Source organism: Barbatula barbatula, assembly GCF_947034865.1.
Source record: "Barbatula barbatula genome assembly, chromosome: 17".
Taxonomy (NCBI): Eukaryota; Metazoa; Chordata; class Actinopteri; order Cypriniformes; family Nemacheilidae; genus Barbatula; species Barbatula barbatula.
Window position 1 is genome coordinate 5,608,144 of NC_136780.1, and position 27,290 is coordinate 5,635,433.

Sequence of the window (27,290 nt, forward strand, 5' to 3'; positions counted from 1 at the left end):
AACTTGTTGATATTTTGTCTATAAAATAAAATTTAATTGAAAATTCTGTCATCATTTACTCACCCTTTTGTCACAAAAGAACACAAAAGAAGATATTTTGATGAAAGTTGGTTACTGATCAACACTGGCCCCCATTCACTTCTATTGTGTGGACACAAAACCAATGCAGTTAACAACATTCTTCAAAATATCTGCGTTTGTGTTTACGGAAGAAAGAAAGTCATACAGGTTTGAAATGACAAGAGGGTTAGTAAATCATAACAGAATCTTTATTTTTGGGTGAACTGTCCCTTTAAGTTTCAAAGGTTGTGAGCATTATATTTTTATTTCACTTCACTGATAAAATGTAGCATTACATGTCTGAACTGAAGTAATGTGACATTATTGACCCTGGATTGATATTATTCGAAAAGGTAAATCTTTCACAGCCCCACTGACTCTTTATTGTGATCGCAGCGCGAGGGCCACTTGTCTGGTGCTCTGATGGCAAAACAAAGGCAGCGTGGCTGATGCGTCGAACAAATGGCACAAACTCACTTCAATTAAAGCCTGCCTTCCTTCTCAAAGACAAATCAAAGCAGGCAGTTCAATGGCAAGAACAGCAGTAGGACAGACAGAAAAAGAGAGCGAGAGGCGATTCTCTCTGAGTGATGACTGGAGTAGAGTTCAGTGCTCTATTAAAGCTCACTTTAGGTGAGCAGCTCATTTGAAGCGAGAGTGTGTCCTGCCTGGCAGCTCTTTCTGTGATTTCGAGGGTTTTCTCAGTTATTCTATATATGCTTCTCGTGATTTCTTTTTTTTATGTTTTACATTTTTCATGACATGATTAATCTTGATATACAGCACTAGGCATACATTTATTTTCCCAGATGTGCATTTTATTTTAAACACAAAAGTTTTCTTCGCCACTGTTCGTATTGGTTGTTTTTTAACAGAGCGGAGAGGAACACAAATAACGCCCTGGGCTGCACGGGTGACCGACACTGACAGGACAGTCAAAGTGAGGCATGTTTTTGCTCCGAGCCCAGTAGGCGGTTGTGGGCTCACCCTGAATTGAAAGTTCGAAATTGGTTTCACGCAAGGGTGCCCCAGTCATTTGCTGTGCTGAATAGTGGAATTCACTGGATAATTCCACCATTAATTGATTCTGGAGAGTGAAATAAACAGCGTGCAAAAGTGGAGGCGCAAGCCAACAGACCTCTTTCCAGAGAAGAGTTGTTGTCGAGACCAGGCATGGGTCCAAGTCATTGTTTTAGAGTCAGCATCAGGTCTTAAAGTAATGATGGTCAAGTCTGGATTTACACAGCTTCAGTCAGGGTAAATTCTCAATTCATGCCACAAGTCTATGGGTCTATAATAATTTATTACTTAACAATATTGTGTGTGCATATTATAGATTATTACATCTAAAGAAAATGTGTGAACTCTGGGGTGCTTGGATGTTTGCCAGGGTGTTACCACAGTATGGTTTCTAAGATGTTAGATCATGTTGCTATTCATTTGCTAGATGTTGAAGGCTGTTACTAATGCATTGATAGGTGTCTGCTAGGTTATTGCCTATTGGTCCAGATTGAAAGAAGATTGAAAATCTTTATTACAGTTGAATTTGATAGCATTCATATATTATATTTTGCATTTTATAATGAAATATTGATTAGTTGCATTGCTCTTTATGAGGTTTTAAATGACAATATTATTGTTGGTTTACTCTCAAGTAGCCGTTTCACTAAGGTCTCAGGTCTAGAGCCTCTGGTTAAAACCGGGCTTTCATATAGAGTCAGATTAGTCACGTGAATGATCAGGTGTACCAGGGCTTCAAAGTGTCTCTGTCTCCTGCCCTAGTTTCTCACACATCAGGAACGCCACAGGGACTCCCGTCAATGTGACTCAGTGACACTGTATTAGACTCACTTCTTACTCTAATTCCCACTCCACCCATGATCCCCACAAAATGAGTCTGTCTCACAGAGATTACACTTGGAATGGCGCTGCCACCACCGTTAAATCACTCAAGGGTTTGATTGGCAGCTTAAGGTGAGAATGCTTTTAAGAGGCCATTGAACCAACTCGAATATCATTCGATAACCACCACGATGATGTCATTGTTTCCAGTGGTGATTTTCTTGTAGTAAAATACTGGGATATTTTTATTTCCCAAAACAAAAAACCTTCTGTCCACAGAACAGAGTTGAAATGAAGTCAATAATTGCTCTCTTTTTACCGGGTGGATGTTGGTTGGTGAGAGGCTGTGGAGGGGAGACGCCCTTCCGAATGGATGATAAAGGATGCTCAGAGCATGGACACGAGAGGGCAGATTGGAGGAGATCTCAGCAGGACTCTGGGAAGTGAACCTGGATGCTCCCCATGGAGGAAGAGAGAGTGGGAATGAACGGACGACATTTACAAATTAGTCTGTTCATCGCCACATGAGGGAAATGTGTATCCTATTGTGCCGAAGAACTGCTCAATCCTCCCCCACATCCATAAAAAGCAGGAGAAGGATGTGCGCCTGAGCTTTGGTGCCCAAGGCAAACGACAGAGGGCACACTTAACTTCCCCTTTTCCCTTGATTTCTTCCACATACAATTTGAATCGGAAGGATTTATCATGCAGACCCCGCAGGATATAATGCCGGGGTAAAAACTTTAAGCTCTTGTCATAATGTTTTTTAATATATTTTTTGCACCTAAAATGTATTTGTCATGTTTTGCGACAAATGTCTTTCATTATTGATGCATATTGATGTCATTAAAATCATTTATTCTACTAATATCATACTATAGACTACTATAGAAATATCATGACCCTTTTCATAGTATCTTCCTCTAGCACAGATGCCGCTTAAAATTTGTCCATATGACTTGTGCACTATATTCCTGTTGCTCACTTTAGTACAAATGTTGTATCGAGCTCATTAGTCCTTTTAGGGACTTGACCGCGAAGGTTATTTTTTGTTTCTGTATACTATAGGTCAGTTGGTCATGCATTGTGATCATTGGATTGATCCCAAGAAATTAATATATATTGTATGCATTGTAAGTCTATAGTATAAACTTTTTTATGTGAAAGATAGATATCAGTTTTCCATTTTTCTATTTCACCTTAAAAACTAACAGCATATGTGTTTGGAATGCCATGATGGTAAATAAATAATGACAGACTTTTTTGGTGAACAATTCCTTTAGTTTATCCGTGACAGCTTTAGATTTATTTCCATGTTGTGCTTTTCTTTGCACAGCGAAGCCAACAATTTCATCTTTCAGTGCAACTTATTATTCCAAAATAATAAAATTTTGTAGCACGAACTGTGGTGTCTGATAATTGTTTTTCTTTGTTTTGTATTGTTCAGCGCTGGCCTCGCGTCAGTATGCCTTTACACACTCCCTCTCCGTTTCGTACACACATAGACCTTGGCACATCAGCGCCAAGGCCGGGCTGTCTGGCTGGCGGTAGAGATGGTAGAGGGAGGTGACGCTGACCATCTCCAGCATTTTTTTCAGCCCTAAATGATGACATCCTCTCAAAGAGCAGTTTCATTTCCATCGCATGCAGTGGGACCTGGCACTAGCAGTAAACCAATCTCGCTAAGTGCCAACACTCCCCCTTCCCCACACCCTCCCCCTGCACATCCTCTGCCTGCTACCACGCTCGGAGGCTGGGCTGTGAAAACAGAAGGCCCAGACGGAACGTCTGGAGCTCAGCCACTCACTCAGCCCTTGATGGGGAAGATTCAGTGCTGTGAGAGGGGGATAATTTGTTTCAAGAGGCCTCGAAGTGTCTGGGACCCCGGGAGGTGCCCCGCAGGCAAATCAGCATGCCAAGCCAAACATTGACCACAAGCTGGAAAACATCTAAGCTATTCTGGATCAATTTGGAATTGATCTTAGCACAACTGTATGTATAATGTAGGCTGCCGAGCGGTTAAGACTGGCTGTCTGTCTGACCAGTGCTGGGAAGGAGAAATGATCTGCCCACACCCTTTAAAAGCATATTATGGGAAAGGGCAAAGGGCCTGAAGAGACTTTCAAATGAGCTGAGAGGGATGCCGCTGTGCAGTAAATGGATTCCATCTCGGCCGGTTTCGATTCAGATGTGTTCCAACCATGCTGACGCGGGTCCTGCGCATCCAGCAGACCCGTACACAGCGTCCCAATGCTTTCTGTCGAGTTGGCAGGCCGGTGGCCAAAAACTCTCAGAAGGGGGCGCGGTACGAGGCGTGCACGGAGGGGCTGTAACGGCTAGTCGGCTGCGAGCACCATTCCTCTTCCACATTTGGGCAGCTCGAGGAGCCCTCATGCAGGGATTAATAGGTGGTTGACTGGAAAGCAAAGCTTTTTAACCCTGCTCAGGGACTCGTAGAACAGCACCACACCACACCAGCAGATGCCAAGTGCAGCTGTCAGGAGCCGGAGTGCTTTTGTTGTCCGCTCCCTCTCTCTCTTCTCTCTGTGTTACTCTCTACTGCTCTGTGCCTGTTTCCAGACCTTTTTTGGCTGAACTTGCATACCACTTGAATATTTTGGAACTCACTTCAGATTCTTTTTCTTTTCAAAGCCATCTGCTGGATTAATGATTTATATTGTATAAAGTTGTATCTTTATTAATAATGTTTCTTATCTCTGTTGAAAAGGCCGAGGCTTTGGCTTTAGTGTTCAACAACAACTAAATATGCTGGTCAACCGGCATGGGTTTTCTGCTGAAGCTGGTTGACCAGTGTTTTTGTTCAGTACCAAACCAGAACTTGCGTTTCCTGTAGGGCACACATAATAGCGTCACCTAAAAATACAGATTCTGTAATAATTTAATCACTCTTTTGTCATTTCAAACCCTATGACTTACTTTCTTCCCCGGAACACAAAAGCAGATTATTTTGAAGAATATTGTACTTCAGTACTCATTGACTTCCATTGGTTTTGTGTCTATACAAAAGAAGTGTATGGGTATCGTTGTTGTTCAGTTACCAACATTCTTCGGAATATCTTCTGTGTTCTGCAAAAGAAAGGAAGTCATGCAGGTTTGAAATTATTTAATTACAAGAGGGTGAGTAAATTGTGACTGATTTTAAGATTTTGGGCGAACTATGTTCTGCTAAGCTTTAACACTCAGCTCTGATGACCTTCTAAACTTGAGATGTGAAATATAATTTAGTGTTTTCTTAATTTACCATCCGATGACATTGAAGCATGATTTGTATCCAGTTTATTCTTATAAACATAAGTGTGTAAAATACGACGACATGCTTGTTTTTAATGAGCTGTGTGAGAGATGGCGAGCTCCACAGCTTATTCTGAAGTCCTTGACCTTTTCTCATCCCCTACTGACTCTCGCTTGTCTCTGTTATACCCTCACACCTTCATTCTCTGTTCATTTATCCTCTCATCTCCCAACCGTCCCTCCCTCCGTATCACTCTCTCCTGTGTCTAATTGCATTTCAATTCGCCCTAAGGGATGCCTGGGTAGTTCAATCCTCTCCCCCGGTTTCCCTCAAATCCATTTGCACCCTGCCCCGGCCAGGTCAGTTTCATGAGTTGCCCTGCAGGAAATATCAGATGACCTCACTTTACAGTTGAGAACAAGGTATCGTGGGGAATAGAATCAGTTGAGAAGTACAACCCCCCCCACCCTCGTATCCATCTGCCCCTCCTGCACCGAATTCTTGATCTCAAGTGTACAACAAGGTCAAAATATACTGTGATATCAAGCACACCACCACAAGTTTGAGGATTTGGCATGCATCCTCCTTATTCACTATTCAATCTAACAAACTGTTAAAGAAAGTCAAATATCCTGTGTGCACGCATCATTTATTTTCTGCTCCAAAGGCCTTCTGTAACTTATTTACTCATTCCATCATATCTGGGACTTATTGGTGCCTTTAGAACAAAATGCAACACCGGGGAAACGTGTGAAAGTTTTAGTGAAGTGTTTTGGTGTTTGACTCTTTTCTGAGAAGTTCGAAACAGTGTGTGGGTTGAAAGAATGAGGTTGACATATGTGCTAACCATGAAAACTCATGCTGTAAATGATGAATCCATTTGATCAGTTTTACAAGTCACTTTTTTGTTTCAAGCTCAAAAGAGACATCCAGACCTTTAAATGAAGCGGTCTCAAAGTGCCGCATTAGACTTAATAGGGTATTAGTATTCAAATGGAGGGGTTTGTTCCACTGAGAACGTCTGTGAGCTTTTTTTGTCTTTGTTGGCTCAAATGCTCGGTGGTGTTAAGAGAAGAGTGTCTGATGGGTGCTGGGATAATGCCAGTGAGACGTCTATCTCCGCTTTTAATGGAGCGGCTATAGTTGTTTTAAGTGATCGGCCCTGTCACTTCAAACCGATAATTTTTATGTTTTCGCTGCCACTCTTTACCCGTATCAATCTGAGCTTCAGAGGCAAAAGGTAGCATTGAGAAACAATGGAGTCACGGGTCAGCCAGGGATGCCGGTACTGCGAAAATAAAAAGAACACTCACATCTTTGTGCGTTAAAGAAATAGCATTTGCATTCGAAAAGAGTGGGTGAAAAGGTTTCCTTTACATTGCACTGTTATTGTGTCAATTTTCCACATCAGACACAAAAGAAAGGGAATGTATTTGTCATATTACATATTTGACGTTCCTCCATTTTTACCAAAGCGCCCCTTGCCCTCGCTGCTGTTGCCAGTGACAGTTTGAATGAATTGCGAGGTGCTTGTTGTCCAGTATTCCAGCAGCGAGCCTTTTTCAAATTGAATCAGAGATGGAACCCTGTTTCTCATTTACCCATTTGGGAAATGGCACATTTGCCCTCAGACGAAAGCAGAAGCAGAGGACATGAAAAAAAATGAAGCTTTGTTTGATGTAAGGTAGTTCTCCTTGTAAAGGTGACACCATTTAGCATATTAAGAACATTTTAAACAAGTGCAAGTAAACGCGGTTTCTGGTAATCAGCTTTTCTTATGTAAGCTCCTGATACATGGATTTTACAGACTCTGTAATGTCAAGGTCGTCGGCTTTGTGGTATTGCAAGCATACAACAAAGGTAACAGGCATATGCATAGACAACTCTGGTGTGCATTGTTCTTTTTTCTGTGGTGTGCATTGCTTCCTTTGACTTGCATTGTATGCAATCCCAGTGAGTGTCCATCAAACAGATCACCTTCCTAGAGCTGAGAAATGAGAAAGACAATTGCATAGCTTTATTTTTCAAATATGTTAAATATCTGCTCGAGTGCTTGAACAGGTTTGAGGGTCCGGTTGTAATAGACGGAGCTCATGGATAGATGACAGCTGTTGGCTAGACTTTGATGCACCATCAACGAACAGTTGCACGCTCTTGACAACTGTGGCCAATCAACCTGAAACTGAGCTAGCCGCTCATTACAATGCCGAACAAACTTTGTCCCTCGCAGATGTTTAACGACTCTACGTCTGTTTTGTTTGTGTTTTTTTTTCGCCCGAAAGGTTATTGCACCTTTATGGTTGATTGGGGGGTTAGAATAATCCCCGACATCTGTTCAGGGAATGGGTGGCGTAGGTGGGCGATGCCGGCATTCGCATTTTATTTACCGGACCGGGCCTCTTGGCTCACCCCTCTGTCTACGGGTCGGCTTGTTGAGTTTTAATGGAAAAGCAGTGAAGAAGAAGAATCTCAGACGGTTTCAAGGTCAATGAAGGAGCTTTAACCCACTATCTTTCTTACTTTTGAATAAACAGGCCTCCCAAGCACAGCTGTCCATTAGCAGGGTTTGCCAAAAGGATTCAAGAACAACTTTAGTAAACAAATTTTCTTAAGAGCACTCATTAAATGTTTTAATTGAGTGGTTAGTAAGGCACAGTGTTCTTTTAATTAGAGAAACAAATTAAATGCTTTTTACTCAGGTACATTGTACGAGACTTGGACATTGTTCTGCTCCTGCTTGCAGCTTATACCAAATTAAAATATAGAATCTCGACTCCATTTTCATTTTGGAATATCTCCTTTATTCGCAGCCAGGCCGTGAAGTGTGCATTTCTGATGATGGAGAGATTCTCTCTACCTTTTCAATTCTCCACGGTCATATTCCGGAGCCTCTTGCTGTCTTTCCCTCTGGCCCTGATGACAGGAGAGTAGAACGTTAATCAGAACAGCCCTATCTCTCAGACAGCACCTGCAGGCCATCGCGCCAACCCTAGCATTCACTGTGTGGGCACTGCCAGTCTTGGCACCCTGGTACCTCCAGGGATGGCTCTACTGCCAAGTGTGACAGGATTAAACCATAGAGTTCTAGCAAAAGTTTCTGACTATAAATATACATTACATCTCCCAGGGGCTATAGCATCCGAGTATGGCACTGGTTGGTGAAAATCTAGAATTATTTTGGCTATTATTGATACGCTTACAGTTTTTAATTAGGTTAGTAAATAAAACCTTGTCAACCTCAGATGTGTGGAGAATATTGAAATTGATTGTAGTGCAATTGATTTAGATTACTTAAACTGCTCGGCCTAATGTTCTAGAAAGCACGTATATTGATTGACATATTCTTTATAAAGGTATTGGTCTACCACAAGTATTTAAAGGAATCAAATTGGATTGAAAAGCAAAAACAGAAAAGAGTACAATGCTGCTTTATACCTGTGATGAATCTATTGAATCTCTGGGCAGAATTAAATAAAGTCAGAAACTGTATGAATAGAATAAATCTGGTTCAATAAACCATTGCTCATCACTTCTGCACAAGTGCCGTCTCTATCATTTGATTTGTCAGCAAAATTGTAGTGCATCTTTATATTTTGAGAAATTGTGTTCAACTCTTAAATTCTGTTTCATCTCAGTTTACCCTGAACAATGCGTTAGGACCAAAAATAATCAGATTCCTGTGCGATGCCATCATTTGTGTCCCTCTGCATTTCCTGCTGTCTTTGTATGAACAAATGACAAATGCCCTCAGTGAGAAATGAATGGCTTGCTGTCACAGGTAATCATGAGGTTGCTTGTCAGGACCCGGTCTGCTTTCATTTCCCATGATTAGCTTTGTGAAGGAATGATGGGATATGTTTCACTCATCCACTTGTCTCCTTTGTGGGGTGACAGTGATGACTGGGTTAACATTGATACTAGAAATTGCATTATCTGCTGTCATGTTCATTGTATTTCTCTTTTGGCAATCAGACAGCCATTTCTAAACAATACAGTTAGGACTAGGTTTGCTTTTCGATTCAATTCGTCTAGGTTTTCAAAGCCATCTTACTCTGTGTCTGATAAAAAAAAAGTGTAAAGGAATTACCTTTTTTTAACGTGTTATCATGATTTTAAGAATATGATCTGTTGCATATTACCTTCGTTAGATATTTTAGCAATAATGTATATTTGTACAGTTTAACATTAAGTTGTGAGTTGGAAAACTGTAACTGATATTTGCATTGAAATGAATAAACTCTGAGAACAGCCAGAGATTGCAATATGGATTCATTTTTACATTGAATTCTTCCAAGGACCAGAATATATAGACTATTTTTTATATTTTAAATATGAATATTACTTATTTTTAGCCTTTAATTTTAAATCTGTGTTTACTAAACTATGTCACCGGTCAAAAGAGAAATCTTATACCACCGTGCTAATTAAATATTATTGTTTGTGCTCCTAAAGAGCAAACCCAGATCTTTTGTCTTTCTCTAAGATTAGCACACATCCTTATTTCTCCTCTGTCTTCTAGGAAATTGCAGCATACTTGATAACATTTGAAAAGCATGAAGAATGGTTGACAACATCCCCTAAAACAAGGTAAGAGACTTCATCTATCAACTCACAATTTAGGCTCCCCTTTTTCCAGAAGTGGGGGATTTATCTTCACGGTGGCCAAATGAAGCCATTAGGTTGAGATTCCTCTAATGAAGCACTTGAAAATCTGCCTTCTTAAAAGTTGGGTGTTTGATATTGGTGGACATTGATGGCAGTTTCAAAGGGTTTACTCCTTTTTGGAGTTAGCCTGACAGGTAATGGATTATTAATGTGGTCTAATAACTCCAAATAGCCTATTAGCAGAGCTCTTAGCTCGACGCTGTGTCTCATCTCTTCTGTGAGTGTGATGGTAATGTGTTCATATCTAACAGCGAGGTAAACGTCTGCTAATAAATGAAGGTGTGAACTCTGCGTTGTCTGGGCGCTCGGAAAGTGATAGAAGGATGCTGTTTAAGATGAAAAACTGAGCATGCGTAGTCTCTGAGCAGTTGTGTGTTTGCATGTGTGTGCGCCTGTGAATCGATCTGTCATCAGGGTTTATGGCTGAAAGCATGCCCCGGGGTGCGATACAGCTCTGGTGAATCTGCATGATCCCAGAACCCACGAGAGTAGAATTTGTGTATTTTGTTTTTTTTAAGTAGGCTGTCTCTACAGTTTATTGCCTGTAAGACAGACCGGCAGTGATAAATTTGAGGAGTACTTGTGTGGCATTTGTGTAGTGTCAGTGGTGTGGAGATTATGTGGATTGTATCTATTTTTACAACAACTTTGAGTTTTTGCATTGTGACTGTGTGGTACATTTTCCCCAAACTCTCATTACTGTAAAGGTTGTACTGCCATTTATGCAGTAACAAGGAAACAATAAAAGACCTCTAAAAGTTACAGTATTTAGGATCAAGAAAAAAGTAAAAAGAAAAAATGTACCAATTTTATAAAAATGTATAACAATGTTCAGAAAATCATTGTTGGTTATCTGGATACATGGCACATTTAGAAAAACTAATTTTCGTGTCATTATTAGTTTAGTATAATATTTAAGTATTTACATCATGATATTGTTAAATACTGTATTTATTTAATGTATAGCAAAGAAATATGGTTATCATCACTGAAAATAATTAGAATATACATTTTTGAGTTTAGGAAATTTTGATTTTGTGTTAAATAAAGAAAAATAATGAACTAGATGGGTTGTCTTTTAACAGATGTGTTGAGTAAAAGACAGATTGTGTTGTTTTTAACACAACTGTTTTTCCAGGCCTCATAAATATGAAATGTATATGTTTTGTGCCCTCAAAATAATTGTCCCGTTGTAAGAAATCTTGATCTAATTGTCCTTGTTCTAATATCCGCTTAGAACTTTTAGTTTGTTTTTATAATTTGGATAATTTTGGGAAGTAATATGGTAAACGGCTTCAACAGATTCACCCACATTTCAATTGGCCTCCACTCAAAATATCAGTGTTTTATTAGGTAGCATTTTAGGAAGGTCATAACACGGCATCTTGCGTTTCTGTGTGTGCACATGCCAGAGTGTTCCGTCAGTCTATTTTTCTTGGCCTCAGGTTAAGCCCTCCAGTCTTCCGTTCCAGCCAGTTTGTCAAAAAAGAACAGTCCTCACACACCTATTTCCGGAAGGAGGTCCCTCTTCTCTCCCAATTAGAGAGAGTCGTTCTCATACTATTAGACAGCTCAGAGTCCCTTTCCTGTGTGCCAGACAAACTGCTAACTCTCACGCTTTCCTCTGTGCACAGGAAGCACGGCCACCATCGTAGCGGAGATAAACTAAAGCTGACGAGAGATGTCAGTACGCAATTCACACTGTGTTTAATGCACTGGAGGGAGTTCATTAGGAATGATCGACGGGTTTATTTGCACATGCTGTCTACAACTTATCAGTGTTGGATTCACTAAACGTAATTACTTAATTTTTAAAACAAACTCAAGCACATTTAACAGCCTGTTTGCAAAACTGCAGGTGACTGGTACGCGAGTGGTTAGCGAATAAGATTTTGCACTGAAATACTGCTCTTAAGTTAAATGTGAATATCCCCACTTGCCATATTTCTCTCTTGATCTCCCTCATTCGGTCTTCGCCATCCCTCTCCGCACCGTCCTGTTTTTATTAACAATCCTAATTCATGTGCAAATGGACTTAGAGTACTCCAACTTACACCCAATTTTTCCCTCTGCCTCCATGGCTGTAAGGGACATTGATAATAGCTGGGCATAAAGCAAAAGCCAATTATAAGACATTTCCTTGTGTAATTGCTGGAGATGAGTTGAAGAGCACCCTCTCGGCTTTTTATCTCCACCACAAAAAATGAAGCCATGAATAAAGTGTACATCTCGGCACTCACTCATTATAGACTTTGCGCTCTGTAATATGTATTATCACTGGCTGAATGAAAGAAGGGAGATGCTCCCGTATGCGCTGGAATGTTGTAGAGGAAATTACAGCTCACGCTTTGGACGTGTGGATGAATTCAAAATGGTTTGACTTTTAGCTTTGAGGCTCTCTTTATCCTAGTGTACTCTTTAAAGTTGACAAAATTTACTTAATTCTTTCTCTTTGAGCACAAATGTCATTTTGCATGCAGAGTTGAATCCACGAAAACGTGAATGTTCATTCTCCCTCATATCATCTTCATTTGACGGTCAATAGCAAGTGGCAAAGGATCGATGTCGGAACGAAACCTCATATGTCCATTTAGCGTGTTTTTAATTATTTTGCATAAATCGTAAGTAATAAAACAATAAGCAATAAAACGTGTTAAAAAGAGCTATGTCAACTTTAATAACAGTGTTTATTTATGGAAAAAAATATTAAAACAATGTTAAATAGGGGTTTTGGAAGTATGTGGTTTCAGTCAAGACAAGATGATGGTTCGTGGCTGTGATATACATTTTACGAAAGTGACAAGCCTTTGATTGTCCTCACCCTGACGTTTATTCAACAGAGAACACAGGAAATATACTGGAGTTGTCAAGTTGTGTTTTAAAGAGTTTTGAGGATGTTTGGTTGTGACGAGAGATCTCTTTCTAAAGTGTCATGACTCTCAGCAGTCTATAGTTAGGAAGGGAACGTTTGATGAATGTTGTTGTTTATCAGCATGCATCGTTTCTTTCAGCATGGGAGTTTCTGAAGAGAAGACAGAAACGGAAAGAGAAAAGAGAGGTTTAATGACAGCAGCGCTTTGACTGACAGCTTCACATTTTGATCCTGGTGGTCAAGGTATAGTGAAGGGTGAGGTTTAAGGGTGATGATAGAGGGGGATATGGTTAAGCGAATTTGCAACAGCATGTCACTCCTCTTCCCAGTGGAGGCCAACTGCTCGGAGGCGCCAGGCTACAGTAACTGACTCAGCCTCTGGCCAGGCCAGACTGAAGAGAACAGGGAGCCAGAGGTCAATGGGCCATGGAGAGTGTAATAGCTAAGCAGGTGGCCATGCACGTATGGAGGCATAGCCTGGAGCTGTGGACTCAAACACACAGATATAGAATAAACATGTGAGAAGCTTGTGAAAAGACAAACAGAATACGGTATTTGTATTACCTAGGGATTCCAAAATAGGGGTCGTTAAAAATACAACCATGCAAATAAAAATACATCAGCCTTTGGAATTTCCTTCCCCTCGATCGTGACCCCTGAGGTGATTACGTAAAGCGCATTAGGTTAGGTGCAGCAAGTCAATTTACAGCACCACGTTAAACATTCCCATATGTGCTCGCAGATTCTTTTTCAGGATATTTTTATTTGTCGTAATGAAACGTTGGTTAATATCACCCAAAGACAACGCAGGGAGGCCAGCGGAGGAGCGGGAGAAGCGCTGCAGTCAGCTACGAAAAGAGACCGGCGTTTGCATAAAAAGTACATCCGTCAGCACTCAAATCAGTTTGATGAAATTTCACGATCTGTAGTAGTAGTTCATGGTTTATGTATAACAGCAAGTAAAATAATGAGTAAATAACTATAAAGTCACAAGTTTTGTGTTGTCATTATGCACATGTTTAGATTGACCTAATAAGTGCATGTGTACAGTTGCGCACAATTTTTGTATACTTTACCCACCTCCGAGGATAGTTAGGACATCGAGTCAATGGCACTGTTATTTTGGGGGTCGTGGGCTGAAAAGTTTGGGAACCCCTGCTATAGAGAAACACAACAAACACGCCATTCTCCCTGGAAAGCAAAGACTTACTGCATGATAACAACACAGGAGTTAATCCACGTTTGTAGATGAAGTTTAGCGGCGTGTCTTTAAATAATCACAGGGAACCACGGAGAGAAAATACAAGAGCCCAGTGATGGATGTGCTCAGTTCCTGTAATAAACATTCCCTTTCAGACAGGAAGTGAAACAGTGGTTAAAATCAATAGGAGCGCTTGCACGCCGGCCGCTGGAACAACAGTACAGCTAATTCAGGCCATACCTGTCAAAGCCTAGAAAATCTCCCACAACTCCAACACACCACACTTTAATTTACACTGGCGGCCACCTCCCTTTCCATTTCTATTAAAAGGAGAGCTCTGCATTAAGTGTTAATGAATGCCGGGCCGCCTTGTGATTTAGGTGCACTCGGGCCGAAGCCCCGCAGCGCTGACTCCGTGAAAAGCGCCAGGATTCACTGCCTTTCCCCCATCAACGCACACACAATCACATGGACGCTATTTTTAATGAGAAACTCAACTTTAGTCCAGACCGGTGAAATAAGATTATTGGAACTTAAATTCAGTAGTACTTTTGATCTCGTAGTACTTGTGTCCAGAGGAGAGAAAACGAATACTTAAGATGTTAAAGAGATTCTCGTCTTTTTATTTAAACAGCTGATTCTCTTTTTTCTCAACAACAGGGTTTAGAATGATTTGAACTAGATCCAAAAAGTGCTTCTTTTAATGCACAGTCGATACAGAAGAGGCTGGCTTTGTAGACTTGCTCTCCTCTGTTATATGCTGGTTTCAGATGGAAGTATTGGATGATTAATAGACAGACTTGGTTCCAGGAACTAGTGCATTAATGTTTGAGGGCACCTGTCCTTCAGTCAGCTTCATGTGCTGTGTTGGCTGGCCTCAGATCTATGTCATATGTATTTGGAAGGCATCCAGCAATACTGTTTGCTAATTATTGCCATCCCACACCTTAGTCCTTGACTGAAAATAGGACGCACTTATACAAAATACTGGCAACTGCTCAGTTTACAGAAAGACAGGTTGAGACAAACAAGCATGTATTTAGTTATAGTGGAGAGCAGAGATGTAGCCAATATACAGCCGCTTAAAAAATTCAGAGAACATACCAAATGTATTAGATGTGGTCATTCCAGTCCAGTGTCTGTTGAATTTCAACTAAATCAAACATCAGGAGTGACATACAGTAAAGTCCTCCAACAGCGACGTGAAAGGCCGACAGCATGACAAGACACATGAAAACTTTGATAAAAATCAAGGTTATCACATAATTTTTTTTAACTTGTTCTAAATAAATGTAGAGATATTTCTGTTGTATTGCTTGAAGGTGAATATTAACTTGTTTTCTTGGCAGTATTTGAGGTTTGAAGAAAAAATATCGAGCATCTTTTCTGTTATTTTCACCTGTTTCTCCCGTTTTCATTTTCTTCAAATAAATGTTTGATTAAATAAATACTTGAATTTTGGTAAAAATATTGTTAGTAATTTACAGAATGAAAGAAAAACTATAATTTGACCTAAACACATACCTATGAATAGTGCATTTTAAAATCAGAAAAACTGTCTCTGAAATGATCTCTTATTTTTTTCTGCGGCTGTATGTGTTGCTGTAACTCAACTGGTATAGCATGACTAGAAGCCCAGGTTAGGTTCCAATACCGCATTCTTTAACAAAAACAATCATGTGTCGGCTTCATAGTGGCTTGTTTTTGAAAACTAAAGAGAGTAAGCAGACTTTTGTATTTCACATTGAGCTTACTATTGTTTTCTATATTGAAGCTATCAAACAATAAGTAGCTCTCTTCTGAGGACCTGCAGTGGCATTGTACTCTCCCACCTCTGCGCTCTCGCGCAATATGCATCCCTCTTTCACTCCCTCTTTTCTTCTATACCTTTATACCGCTCTCGTTCTCTCTTTCTCAACCCTCGTCCCAGCATGCACTTCAGCACAGATCCCAGCAGAGCACTCCAAAAGACACAGCTTTGATTAAAACCCACGGCAACATCGCCAGCTCAAAGAAAAGATAACACAAATGAGCGTACAGACCCGGCCCCACTAACAACAACAGAATATCATTAAATCAACACGCTCCACAGCGACAATTGAAAACCAGAATGGTGCGCGAGCATTGTGTGTTTGTGGTTTTGCATGTGCATTTGTGAGCGTGTTGCTTCAAAAATGCTTCGATCCTGCCTTCGAATGCATTATAGATCTGCTTGGCTGTTATTGAGGCAGCCGAGCAATATTCCCATCAAATTGTTGTTCTGTCATGACAATAGTTGACCTTAGACCATAGATGATTACAGTATACCCTAATGGTCGTTATTAATGTGTCAACCTCAAAAACACATATGCGCCGTTCTATAAATTGAGCTCCGACACATTTCGAAACAAGTTAAACATCTAAACAGAGCTTGTGTAGGTGAAGCACAAAGACTTTGTGTCTACAGGCCAAAGATATGGCAGCTTTAGCCGAAAACCTCTGTAACCCTCTCCAGGTAGAGTGATTAAAGCTTAGACCGACTTACGTCAATGCCCCCTATCTATCCACGTGCCCTGAGAGGACACAATGCACCACAAAAGAGCTGCCAAGCCTGGGGCCTGACCAAGGGCAGTTGGGCCACCCACCGGGCCCCTGGGCAAGAGCCACTCACACCCTTGAGGAAGATGGAAAGAGAACGATAGAGAAAGACAGGGATAGGGAACGAGGACAGGGAGACAGACAGACAAGTCAATTGGAGGAGAAACGGAGTGGATGAAAAATGGAAAGGGGAACGAGAGTGAAGATGATGGAGGGATAAAGCAGAGGAAAATGGAAGCATGTCGATAGCAGAGTGAGTCAAATGAAGATGGGCTGAGCTACGATGGATGTGCTTTTAAGAAGGGAGGGGGCATCAGAAGCCAGGTAGGAAGAGGCATAGACAGCAGAAAAATACAAAACGTCAGTGTAGATTGAGATGGAGACTGACAGAGTAGAAAAAGTCACATGGTTTGAAGCTTGTTTATGGAAATGCATCCTGTCCAGAAATGTGATATGGAGCTCAGTGCAGAACATCAGCCGAAATTTGAAAGAATGCACCCAAACATTCCAGTTTTCTCAATATTTTCTCACTCTTACTGTGTATTGGCTCAAGCCTGTATACATTTTAAAGAATTGTATTTACTGTAATAAAATAGAGGCTTTTCATTTTGAAAAATGATTTCCCCAAAGAAAGTCGTACAGTTTAGGAATGACTCATGGATGTGTGCATTATTTTGGAAAGAACTGTTCCTTTATTTGTTGTCTCATCAAGTTAGTGAATCTCTTCCCCCCCAATCCCCATCAGTACAGATTATGTTTAGGTCCGTGGTCTCCATTGCCCACAGAGGAAACTGTTGCCCGCACAGCGGCCGCAGGAAACACCTCAGCGTGGCATTTTTCCACGTGCCAGTGGGCAGAGAGGTTAACCTGAAGAGATTCAAGCTCAATTAAAAGAGCGTGGCCATGTGTAAACAGTAATGCTGGCAGTGTAAGGGGAGGCTGCGGTGCAGGCCCTCCGAATGAAGGGATGCTTGAATAATTAAGCTGGAAAGAAAAGTTGATGTCAAGCAGGTGTTCAAGGAGAAAGTGTCAGCCAAGCGGGCCGAAATGGGGAGATGTGCTGCCACTGCAGTGTAATAATAAAGACTTAATTCAATTAGCGCTTCTGCACCGTTGCACAGCACACTGGCGGTCTGTCAGCTCCAACAGCCCCTCTACTGTTCTCCAGACATGAAGCACGCTTAAATAAACACACGCACCTACACGATAGCATAGCTAAATGATTGTTGTCATATGTACTACCTCTGTATTCCGTTATCTACCTCTCTGCATTACATTTCATGTGGTGGTGGACATCTTCATGTGATTACGAGATCACTCCTGAAAAAAGTGTTCAATTGTTGCTCTGAAGCAACAGGTGAAGATCTAAATAGACAAAGGAAAGCAGCTTTTTAGATTTCATACAGTATGTATATTGACCTTCAAGTTATATTTTGTAGTTGGTATACAAATTTGTTTAAAACATAACCACTGTTAGTCTTTGTATTAGGAGAATTCTAAGTTATGCTAATGTTATACATAATATTATAGAGGGTATGCACTGACGTCACTTGCCCACATGAACATGCTTAATCTTTATTTGTGTTAAATACAACAAAGCACAGTACAGCTGTTGCTTTACGACTTGATTGCTGAAAACATCTTTCCTTTAAAATGTCACTGCAAATGCTGCTCTCTGAAGGTGCGCTCATCACATCACAGGGATGCAAAGCATATGTTGCCAGCTTGCTCATACAGTACATGTAATATGTAAGTAATATATCAATAAGTATTAAATTCCACCCTTAAAACACCACATCCCAAATGCTATTGGTATAGTTGTGATGTAAACTCTGCTTCTTTTAGAATGATTTGATGTTATAACTTAGTTATTGTTTATAGTTATAGTATGAATGTCCATTAAAGTTCGGTTTATATCTCTCTGTTTACTATTGCAGTAAATAAATCCATATTAATCACCAATGCTCTAGTAAGGCAGGTCTGTTGGACTGGTTTGTTTGTCGGACAAAATGGCGTTCAGTCACAGGGGCACATTATATCAGTGTCATGATTGCCTGTCAATCAAACTGCCTGCAAAGGATCAATTAGATTGAGACTAGATTATGAACCTTTTTTACAGGCAGGGTCACATATACCATACTATACTAAACTATATTATACACTATATTAATTTCTCACATGTCTATTTTTATTTCTCTTAAATCTGGACACATTTTCCAGTATAAGGTCCAGTATATTTAGTTGCATCTAGTGGTCGATATTGGAAATTGCAACCAACGGCTCACTCCACCACTCACCCCTCCCTTTCGAAGTACTACGGTCGGACAGAGTATTAAGATGTCGTCATGTTTTTGCTTCTTTTCCGAAGACGATAACGTATTTATGAGCGGCGTTCTGTAGAGCATTTTGTCCGTTTAGGGCTACTGTAGAAACAACATGAGGAATGTAAGGGGACCAGTAGTATATGTAGATAGAAATAGCTCATTCTAACGCTTCATTGTGTAAGGTCTTTATACACCTTTGAAGACACAGTTATATATGATATGCCATTTATTTTAATAAATCCTCAGCAAAATTACGCACTGCACCTTTAATTAAGTTATTTAGTAAAATGTTTGAGACAAAGTTAATGTACAAAACAAAAGTGTGTGTTGGTTAAAACATTTGCTTCTACTCTTGCTTAATGTGCAGAGAAAGCTGTATGTATTGTAAGCCATTAGCAGGTCTTCCCTAAAGAGTGTAAACACTGTGGCTCTGCGGTGCTATTAAAAGATTTTTAATGCATTTTCTTTTTTGAGAATCATTCAACTCAAAACCTCAACGTTGTTTAAATCAACGGTGCAATTCGGGGACTGGTTATCTGTTTGTCCTTGCATTGGAAGACAAAAGTTTATGAACAGTCATTTATTTGCAGGTGCATTTGATGCTAATGGCACCAAACTTGCACGCTTTCGCTTTAAATGAAACTACTGAAGACTCTGGGAACTTTGAGATCAGTTCAGCGCTCTCTGGTCAGTTTCAGTAGAAAGAAGACAAATCACGGTAAGGCTTACTGACTCTAGATGACAGGAATAGGTTCTGTGGGTGGCATAGCTGGGAACGATCAGTCCTGCTCTATCTGAAAGCCAAGGGGACGTGAAACCGGACCGGGGTGTGTGCGTTGTGTTATGTAAGATGGATAGAAAAATAGTACCTGGGTTTGTTCCAGGGAGATTCGTGAGTAACCAGCACCACCGCACTTCTGTGATTCACACACACACCGGTCCTGTTCCATCTGCAGGTCTCCAGCCGGGTGGAGTGGCACAGGAAGAACACAGCGTGCCCCTGTGTGGGTGTGTGTAGGGTACATGTATATGTATATGTTGGCTCCGTAATGTACTTTTTTCAACTCCTGCCAATGGTGGGAAAATTGAGAAAATGCACAGGCAGGGGCTGAAATTAAGGTTTGACATACCTTTCCCCATGGTGGGTGAATTGAGAGAATTTATTGGCCATGAAATTGCATAATGCGTTATTGGTATTGCAAATTATTATTTTGTCCCTTTTACCGTGGAATTGGCTGTTGTTTCTTTGTATTTTTGTGACAAACAGTCTCGCTTGTCATTAGACCCAATGTGATTTACTCCATTTTTTAAGTTTTGATGGCTTAGTGTGTTTCACATGTGTCTGTAGAGAAAAACAAACTAGTCAATCTATAACTCACATTCCACTGGGGTAAAACTTAGTTTTTCTCCTTGGAATACACTAAGAAGTCCTTTTTTTACGTCATCGACAGTCAAATTATGATAAGTACGTTTTTTAAATTCAGATTGCACATTCGTGAGTGATAATTTTGGACACGTATGTCGGTGTTCGAGTGCACATGTGTGTTAGATTCTCACGTCATAGCACAGAGTTGCATGTCAACATTTCTTCGTGTGTGGTTCAAACCCCTGTTACAGGTCATTAATCCACATCCAGAACACATCAGTGCCGCCACGCTGTGAACAGTGTGCTGTCAGTCAGAGAGGAGAGATGTGTACAGACACAGCCAGAGAGACATGCAGGAGGGCGTCTGGAATCAATAGCTTATATATAACCCCTCTGACAGGCCAAGGCTCTTTGTAGCACTCACCGGCAGCAGGACAGCGTGCTTCAGGAACGGATACCATTGATTTAGGGCCCAACATGGGCCGGGCCACCACTATACCTGTTTGGCGCACTCTCACTTTCGCTGTTCGTTTTTTTTGTCTTTCGTAGACACGTACAGTCTTCTTGTCGAGATATATAACTGTTTCTTTACATTATCGTCATTCTTTTATATAAAGCACAGTTGTCTTTAATGTATTCTGCTGCCTCGAGTTCTGACTGCAGGCCATAAAGCTTTTCTTTCAAATGCTACATTACAAACTGTGAAAGGATGGGTTTGGAAGGGACTACCCATAATTAATTTTGCATCACTGAATTAATTGTCTAAAGTGTAAGAAGCCAATTGATAAATTATTCAGCCATTTTTGGTGTGTGTGTGTGTGTGTTTGAAGGGAAGATAGGAAGAGAGAGGTAAGAGCCATTCGAAATTGGAAAATTAATATTCATAACTTTTTTATGAAGTTAAAAATGGCTATCAACTCAAGGTTTAGGGATGATTTAATGAACGAAGGTAGAAATAGGCAATTTCTGCTGGGGGTCAAGGATAATTCAGACAAAGCAGGGCTCTCATTCCTACCTAAATATTCAGCTCCGTTGAGACGTTGAATTATGGTGTTGATCTTGGATTTATTAATATAGTCAGAATTTGACAAGAGTACCTCTAAAATATTAGATACGTTGTCTCTCTGAAATCATTTCGGCTCTGTTTATTTAGTCTATTAGACATCCGACAAAAGCGATTCTTCAGTTTTTTTTTTTCCATTTTCATTTAATTGATCATGTTTGGTAGAGTGAATGTCCTCTTGTCAGGTTAATACTGTGTGTAATCCAGCTCAATCAAGCTTTTCAAAACTAATAGGAACACCTTAAATCCTTCATTACAGTGTTGGCAGGACAGTATTGAATTGAACATCCTTTTCCTGTTCTTCTTTACAATGAATTGTCCCTGTGAACGTACCAACTCAATTTAAACTTGAAGCCAGTCTTAGATGCTACAGTAGGTGCTGTCTAATTTTTGCAAACTTGTTTTAAAGGACCAGTGTGTGACATTTAGCGGCATCTTGTGGTGAAGTTATGAATTGCAACCAAAGGCTCACACCAACCCTCCCTTTCCAAGCACTGCAGTGGCCGACACCGAGCTTAGATGTTGTCACATTTCGGTTCTTTCCCGATGGAGATAACGTATTAACGGAACGCGCTTTGTAGAGCAGTTTGTCTGTTCAGGGCTACAGTAGAAACAACTAGTTCTATGTAACTGGAACCGCTGTGTATGTAGAATGGAAGAGCTCACTCTATATAAATATAACGCTGTCTTTATACACCTCTGAAACATAGCTATGTATATTATATTCAATTTCTGTCCATAGATGCTCCACAAAAATTAGACAGCACCTTTAAATTATTTACATTTTGAAATCTCCTATTGGCCTACATCACAACTGTGTGAGCCAATCGGAATCGAACAGGCTGTACTGTCAATGCCTCTCTTCTCCGTCACTGCCAAAAAATACTTTTTTCCCAAATTGTCTTTAATGTGGTATTTCGTTTATATAGAATCAAGGCCTAAACTTACCTAACTTACCTTAACTCTCCCGTCTTTTAAGCCCTGCTATTTCCTTCAGGAATTCAAATCTAGTTATGTTGTTCTTTTTTGGGAACGGATGGCTCAACATGCAATATGAATGAATTTTCCAGACGCATAATTGAGTGGCGCATGCCGCAGATTCAAAGCGGGATCTGCCACTGACCTCACTCTGAAAGAGAGGGATGCATCAATTTGATTTGGGTATGATGATGTTGGAATGGACATGAAGAGTGTCAATTATTTACAGGTGATGTGCCCGTTGAATTGCCAATGAAGTGCACCGTAAATTACCTCGCTCTGCAATCAAGCCCTCCGAGGAAATAATGAAATAACTGCTGTAGGAGCAGGCGAACCACTGTTCAGACGCCTGTTTGACTGGGTGATTTTAGAAAGGGTGGCCGGCTTTTAAAATGACACGGGGTGGTGAAAGGCAGAAAATTGCCCTGCTAAAATATCCCTAAATCCCCTCGCTGTGAGGAACAGTCTGTGCCGTGGGTCCATTACAGTAGGACATATTGTTCAGATGGCATTTTTGCAGTGATCACATTTAATTCTCAGCCCTGTTTTCGGTTCTACTCTGCTATCGTAATGGAATTGAAAGGTCTTAATAAGAAGAATCCATGATTTGGGATGGTCTTCCCGCAATGGGCAGATCTTGGCCTGGCCGAGGGCCTCAGCTGCCAGAGGCTCCCGATGTGCATTTTTGGATGGGGATGAATGATGGGCAAGGGCCCTTTTGAATTAACTGGTGAAAAAGTTAATTATAAGGAATCATTTCTGGTCCGCTTGATAGCCTTCTTTATGTGTCTCGCTGACAGGAAGTGATTTGGTATTGGTCCAACATTGTGTTTTTAAATGCTGGCATGAAAGCCATTTGTTACACAGGCAAGTGTGTCTCAGTATGTGTACCATCTTTTCTTTTTCCTTACAAAGAGGTATATAGACTTTACGTTTATATTTATATGGACCTTTATAGACATATTTCCTTTGTCCTTGAGACTGTGTGTGCTTCATTTTTCAAGTTTGGTCCCCTTGCACTCTCTCTCTCTGACCTCTTATTTACCCTGCATCACTCACAATAACATCAGTTCTTACTCCTGCATCTCTCCAGGTGCAGAAATATGCACTCCGATCTTATTTATGGAAACAGAGATGATTTCCCTTCACTTTTTTATATGCGATTATCTCCGCGATGGAGCGAGACGGAGAGAGAAAATCGTATTGTTCCAGCATTACAGTAGCCAGCAGCTTAGATGGGTGGTATAATCAGTCGGGTTGTCTTTTGCTTATTCTGTCAAAGCAGGTGATGGAGCTCCACAATTAGGGCAGTGCAGGATTTACTCTGAGCTGGGAACAGGTTGAGGCTGTTGTTCATACTTCAGATATGAAATGTGTTTTGTGACAAATCAGAATCCTTTTAAACATTTCCAAATAGCAGCACATCACGAGCTAACACTGTAAACTAGAGCGAGGGTTCAGACGGCGGGGAAGCCTGTGTGTCCGTATAGTGTGCAAATCCTCAGGCTAAAGATGACTAAACAGATTAAAAAGGCATCTGATTCAATACCCTGGCATTGTCCCTTTGTGCCAGGCTTGGATCTCAGCAAGGGCTTTTAAAATCTGATAACCATTTACATCTTCTTTAATGTTTCCCTCGCTAGTTTGAGGCTGTGTTTGTTTTGCTACTTGGGCATACAGTATATGGACTTGTCGTTTAGTTTAGTTTGTCGTTTAGTTTTGTAATGTCGTTTAGTTTAGTCACTTATATATTTGGAAAAGTAAGGGTGAGATGTCTTGCGTTTCATATTTGTGGATACAGAGTGTTTTTTATAATTCAGATATGCATATTCTCATTTGAATTCTTTAGAGGTACAGTACTGAAGTGTTTTGTTTAAGTATCTGTTCTTTGTGTACGTTAGTGTTTTTACTTTGGAAAATGTGTACTTCACTGCATCTTAAAACATATACCTTTTTTATGCTTTTTTTACCTTTAATACTGAAGTACATTGAAGATCTAGTACTCTCTTACTCAGGCATTCTCACTTAAAAGCTTAACTTGAGTAAAAGAAAGAAAGAATGATATTTTTATTATACTTAAGTATTAAAGGTCCAGTGTTTGACATTTTTCAGCATCTAGTGGTGAGGTTGTGAATTGCAACTAGCACTATGGTAGCTGACATAGGACTAAGATGTCATTACATTTTCCCTTCTTTGCATAAGTATTTAGGAAACGCTCTGTAGAGCAGTTTGTCCATTTAGGTACTGTAGAAACATCATGGCGAATTCCATGTAAGGGGACCCGTGGTGTGTGTAGATAGAAATATCTCATTCTGAGATAATAAAAACGTAACGCTTCACTATGCAAGGCCTTTGTACAAATCTGAGGACATAGTTATGTATATTATCTTGCATTTCTGTCAATAGATCCTCCAAAAAAATAACACAAAATACCTTTAAAGGTGAAAAAGACATGTATTTATGAAATGTATGGGTAAAAAGTATGAAATATGCTGAAAGGGTTATTTGTATTGCCTTTTATGGTTTCAATTAAATCAATTATTTAGATATGCCATATACAGGTAAAATCATAAACCTGAAAAGCTATTTTCATGAACATTATCTTAATGTTTCCTAAGCATAATATGGTATAACATTGTAGTATTAAGGTCTATTTATTGATATTTCAGAGTTGTGTGCATGATGTTGAGAGTGAACTTGGAATAGATTTCTCACAGAGCTACTTTCACTAAGCCTCCATTCAGCTAAATCTGACAACTGTGTCTTGTGTTTTAACAAGGGGATTTATTTATGTTTCTTGTAAAGTTTGATACCCTTCCTACATAACAACATATAATCATTTAGTGTTAAATCATTTTGGAAATGGATGTTGTGTGTGTTCTTAAAGCACAGGTAATTGTCTCTGTTTTAGGTGAATCATAAGCCAAACATAAGGTTTTAAATGATAACACATCTGAAAATGCTGGAAAAAGAAATGTAGATTAAATCTATAACATAATAAATATCCTAAATAAATAATTACATTTATAAAAATAACAAAATAAAACTCCTACTGTCTTCTGGTAATAAAATGATTTTTATAGCACCACTGAGGTTCTTTATAGCCCTTTTCATGGTAAATTTCTTTATGGAACCTTGTAAAAAAGGTTCTATATACCCCCAAAGAGGGTTCTGCTATTGTTACATGCCGGAGAATCCTTTTTTGGTACTATTTAGAACTATTATTCTTAAGAGCGTAAAAATACTCAAGTACTGAACGGCAAAAAATTACTTTCTTACTTAGTCTTCTTTTCTTGTTTCCCAGTAAAAAAGTCTAAACATATTTGAATCAAGAAGTATTTTCTCGATGAGTAAACTGGCTTCAGAAAAGAAGTCTTGTTTTTTGTAAGAAAATATGAAATTTCAGTAAATTTGTCAAATAAATCTGCCAATGGGGTAAGAAAAATAATCTTGAATTGAGCTACTAAGAAAAAGGTAAACCTTAATTCAAGAGTATTTTTTTTCATATAACTCTGCCTTGAACTGACAGACCTATTGGATACTGATAGTAAAAATATTTAATCTATTTTTATATGAACCTAAGCCATAAAATGTCCACTTCAGGTTAATAGCATAATTGATCTGAAAAGCCAAAATATAAAGATGTACTATAGCAGAGTTTGTTTACTTTCTACCGTGTGTTTTAAAAACCTTTTGAATATCCTTCAAAAACGCAGCGCCTCAAGGCTTACACATTTTGGCAAATGCTTTAAAGCACTCATTGTAGCAGCCTGCAAACTTGTAAACACAACTTTGATCCCCAACTGACAAGAACCGGTGCACCCTGACTCGCAGAAATTGCGTCAAGCCAGCTAATCAGATTTGAGCTTCAAGGAAACTCTTCCAATTTTTCTATGCAATATGCGTCAGACGTTCGGTTGAACCGTCCGCGAGCGTGCCATCTGAGACTGAGGCTATTCAGATAATATGAGTTTAACCGAGGCTCTGTTCACATGGCACCACATCTGTTTTGTATTACAAATTCAATCTTAAGGACTGTTGCTTCGCAAGTAATAAAATCAGATTCATTTGTTCAGCCAGTGTAGTGAATAGGCAGCATGTCTACATTGGCTGCCTTTCCAATGACGTAAGCATCAGAGGTATTGTCTATATAAACAAAGTTCACTTTTTGGACCATTAAATAGCCCACACAGAGATTGACACTTTTAAGTGTGAATGAGTGATGAGCGTGTCTGACGTTACAGTCACATAATGTCCCAAATGAAGGAAAGTCCGAAACTTCTTGAAATCTGATCTGACGGTTCAGACTGACATGCATTTCAAAAATCCTATTTTAATCAGATTTCAACCCACATGTGGGTGTGGTTTGGATCAGATTTGTAAAAATTGAGTTTCATGCAAGTTTCTTCTTTTTAACTCTGTTTAAACTACAAACAACTAAACGGATTTGAGTTGGATAGCCAAAAATCCAATTTCTGCTGCCTGTCTAAAGAAAGCCTCGGAGACTCTGTCTTTATGATTTCAATTCTGAGTCTCATTCAGTCTGATTTTAACTCCAGGCTTTGTTCTGTCAAGACAAACAATTTGGGATTTATTCCGTCTCACATTCTGTCTCAGTCTGATCTGGCTTATTTTAATGAACAGTCGGTGTCCATGAGCTGATCTCAGACCAGTCCGTTTCCCCCAGCCTCAGGTGTACCCCCGTACAGCAATGTGTGTTTTTTCCCCGAGAGCCCTGACCCCTACTGAGTCTTACTTTTGGCAGTTCTCACAGGACACTGCTGGATGGCACTAAAGCAATTGTAGCTCATATGTTCTCACTGTTCTTTATCTAATCTGGCCCCTCCTCAGATTTCTAGCACGCCACCTGATTCCTTTAAAAGGCTTAATTAAGGATCCGTGATTCAATCGCACTAATTGAATCATGCGAGGCAACGTCTGTTCCGAGGTTGAATCTTGTAAACACCAGCGGAAGATGACTGTCAGAATGAGACTGGAAATGTGAGGAGAAACAAAGAAGAGGAAATGACAAGGAGAGTTCAGGTAGAGAAGGGGCAAAGAGATGGGAAGTTCCGGAAGAAGACAGGAA

The 27,290-nt window shown here is 40.0% G+C and overlaps 1 protein-coding gene across 1 annotated transcript in view; it reads left to right on the forward strand.

Moving 5' to 3' along the window:
* camta1a (calmodulin binding transcription activator 1a) overlaps positions 1-27,290 on the forward strand; it is a gene marked incomplete at its 3' end in the record, with an annotated part of 300,879 nt that overhangs the window by 126,991 nt on the left and 146,598 nt on the right. Inside the window, exon 3 of the mRNA XM_079479109.1 lies at positions 9,675-9,742. Within this exon, the coding sequence (XP_079335235.1) occupies positions 9,675-9,742 (68 nt within the window). The remainder of the gene's footprint in view (positions 1-9,674; positions 9,743-27,290) is intronic.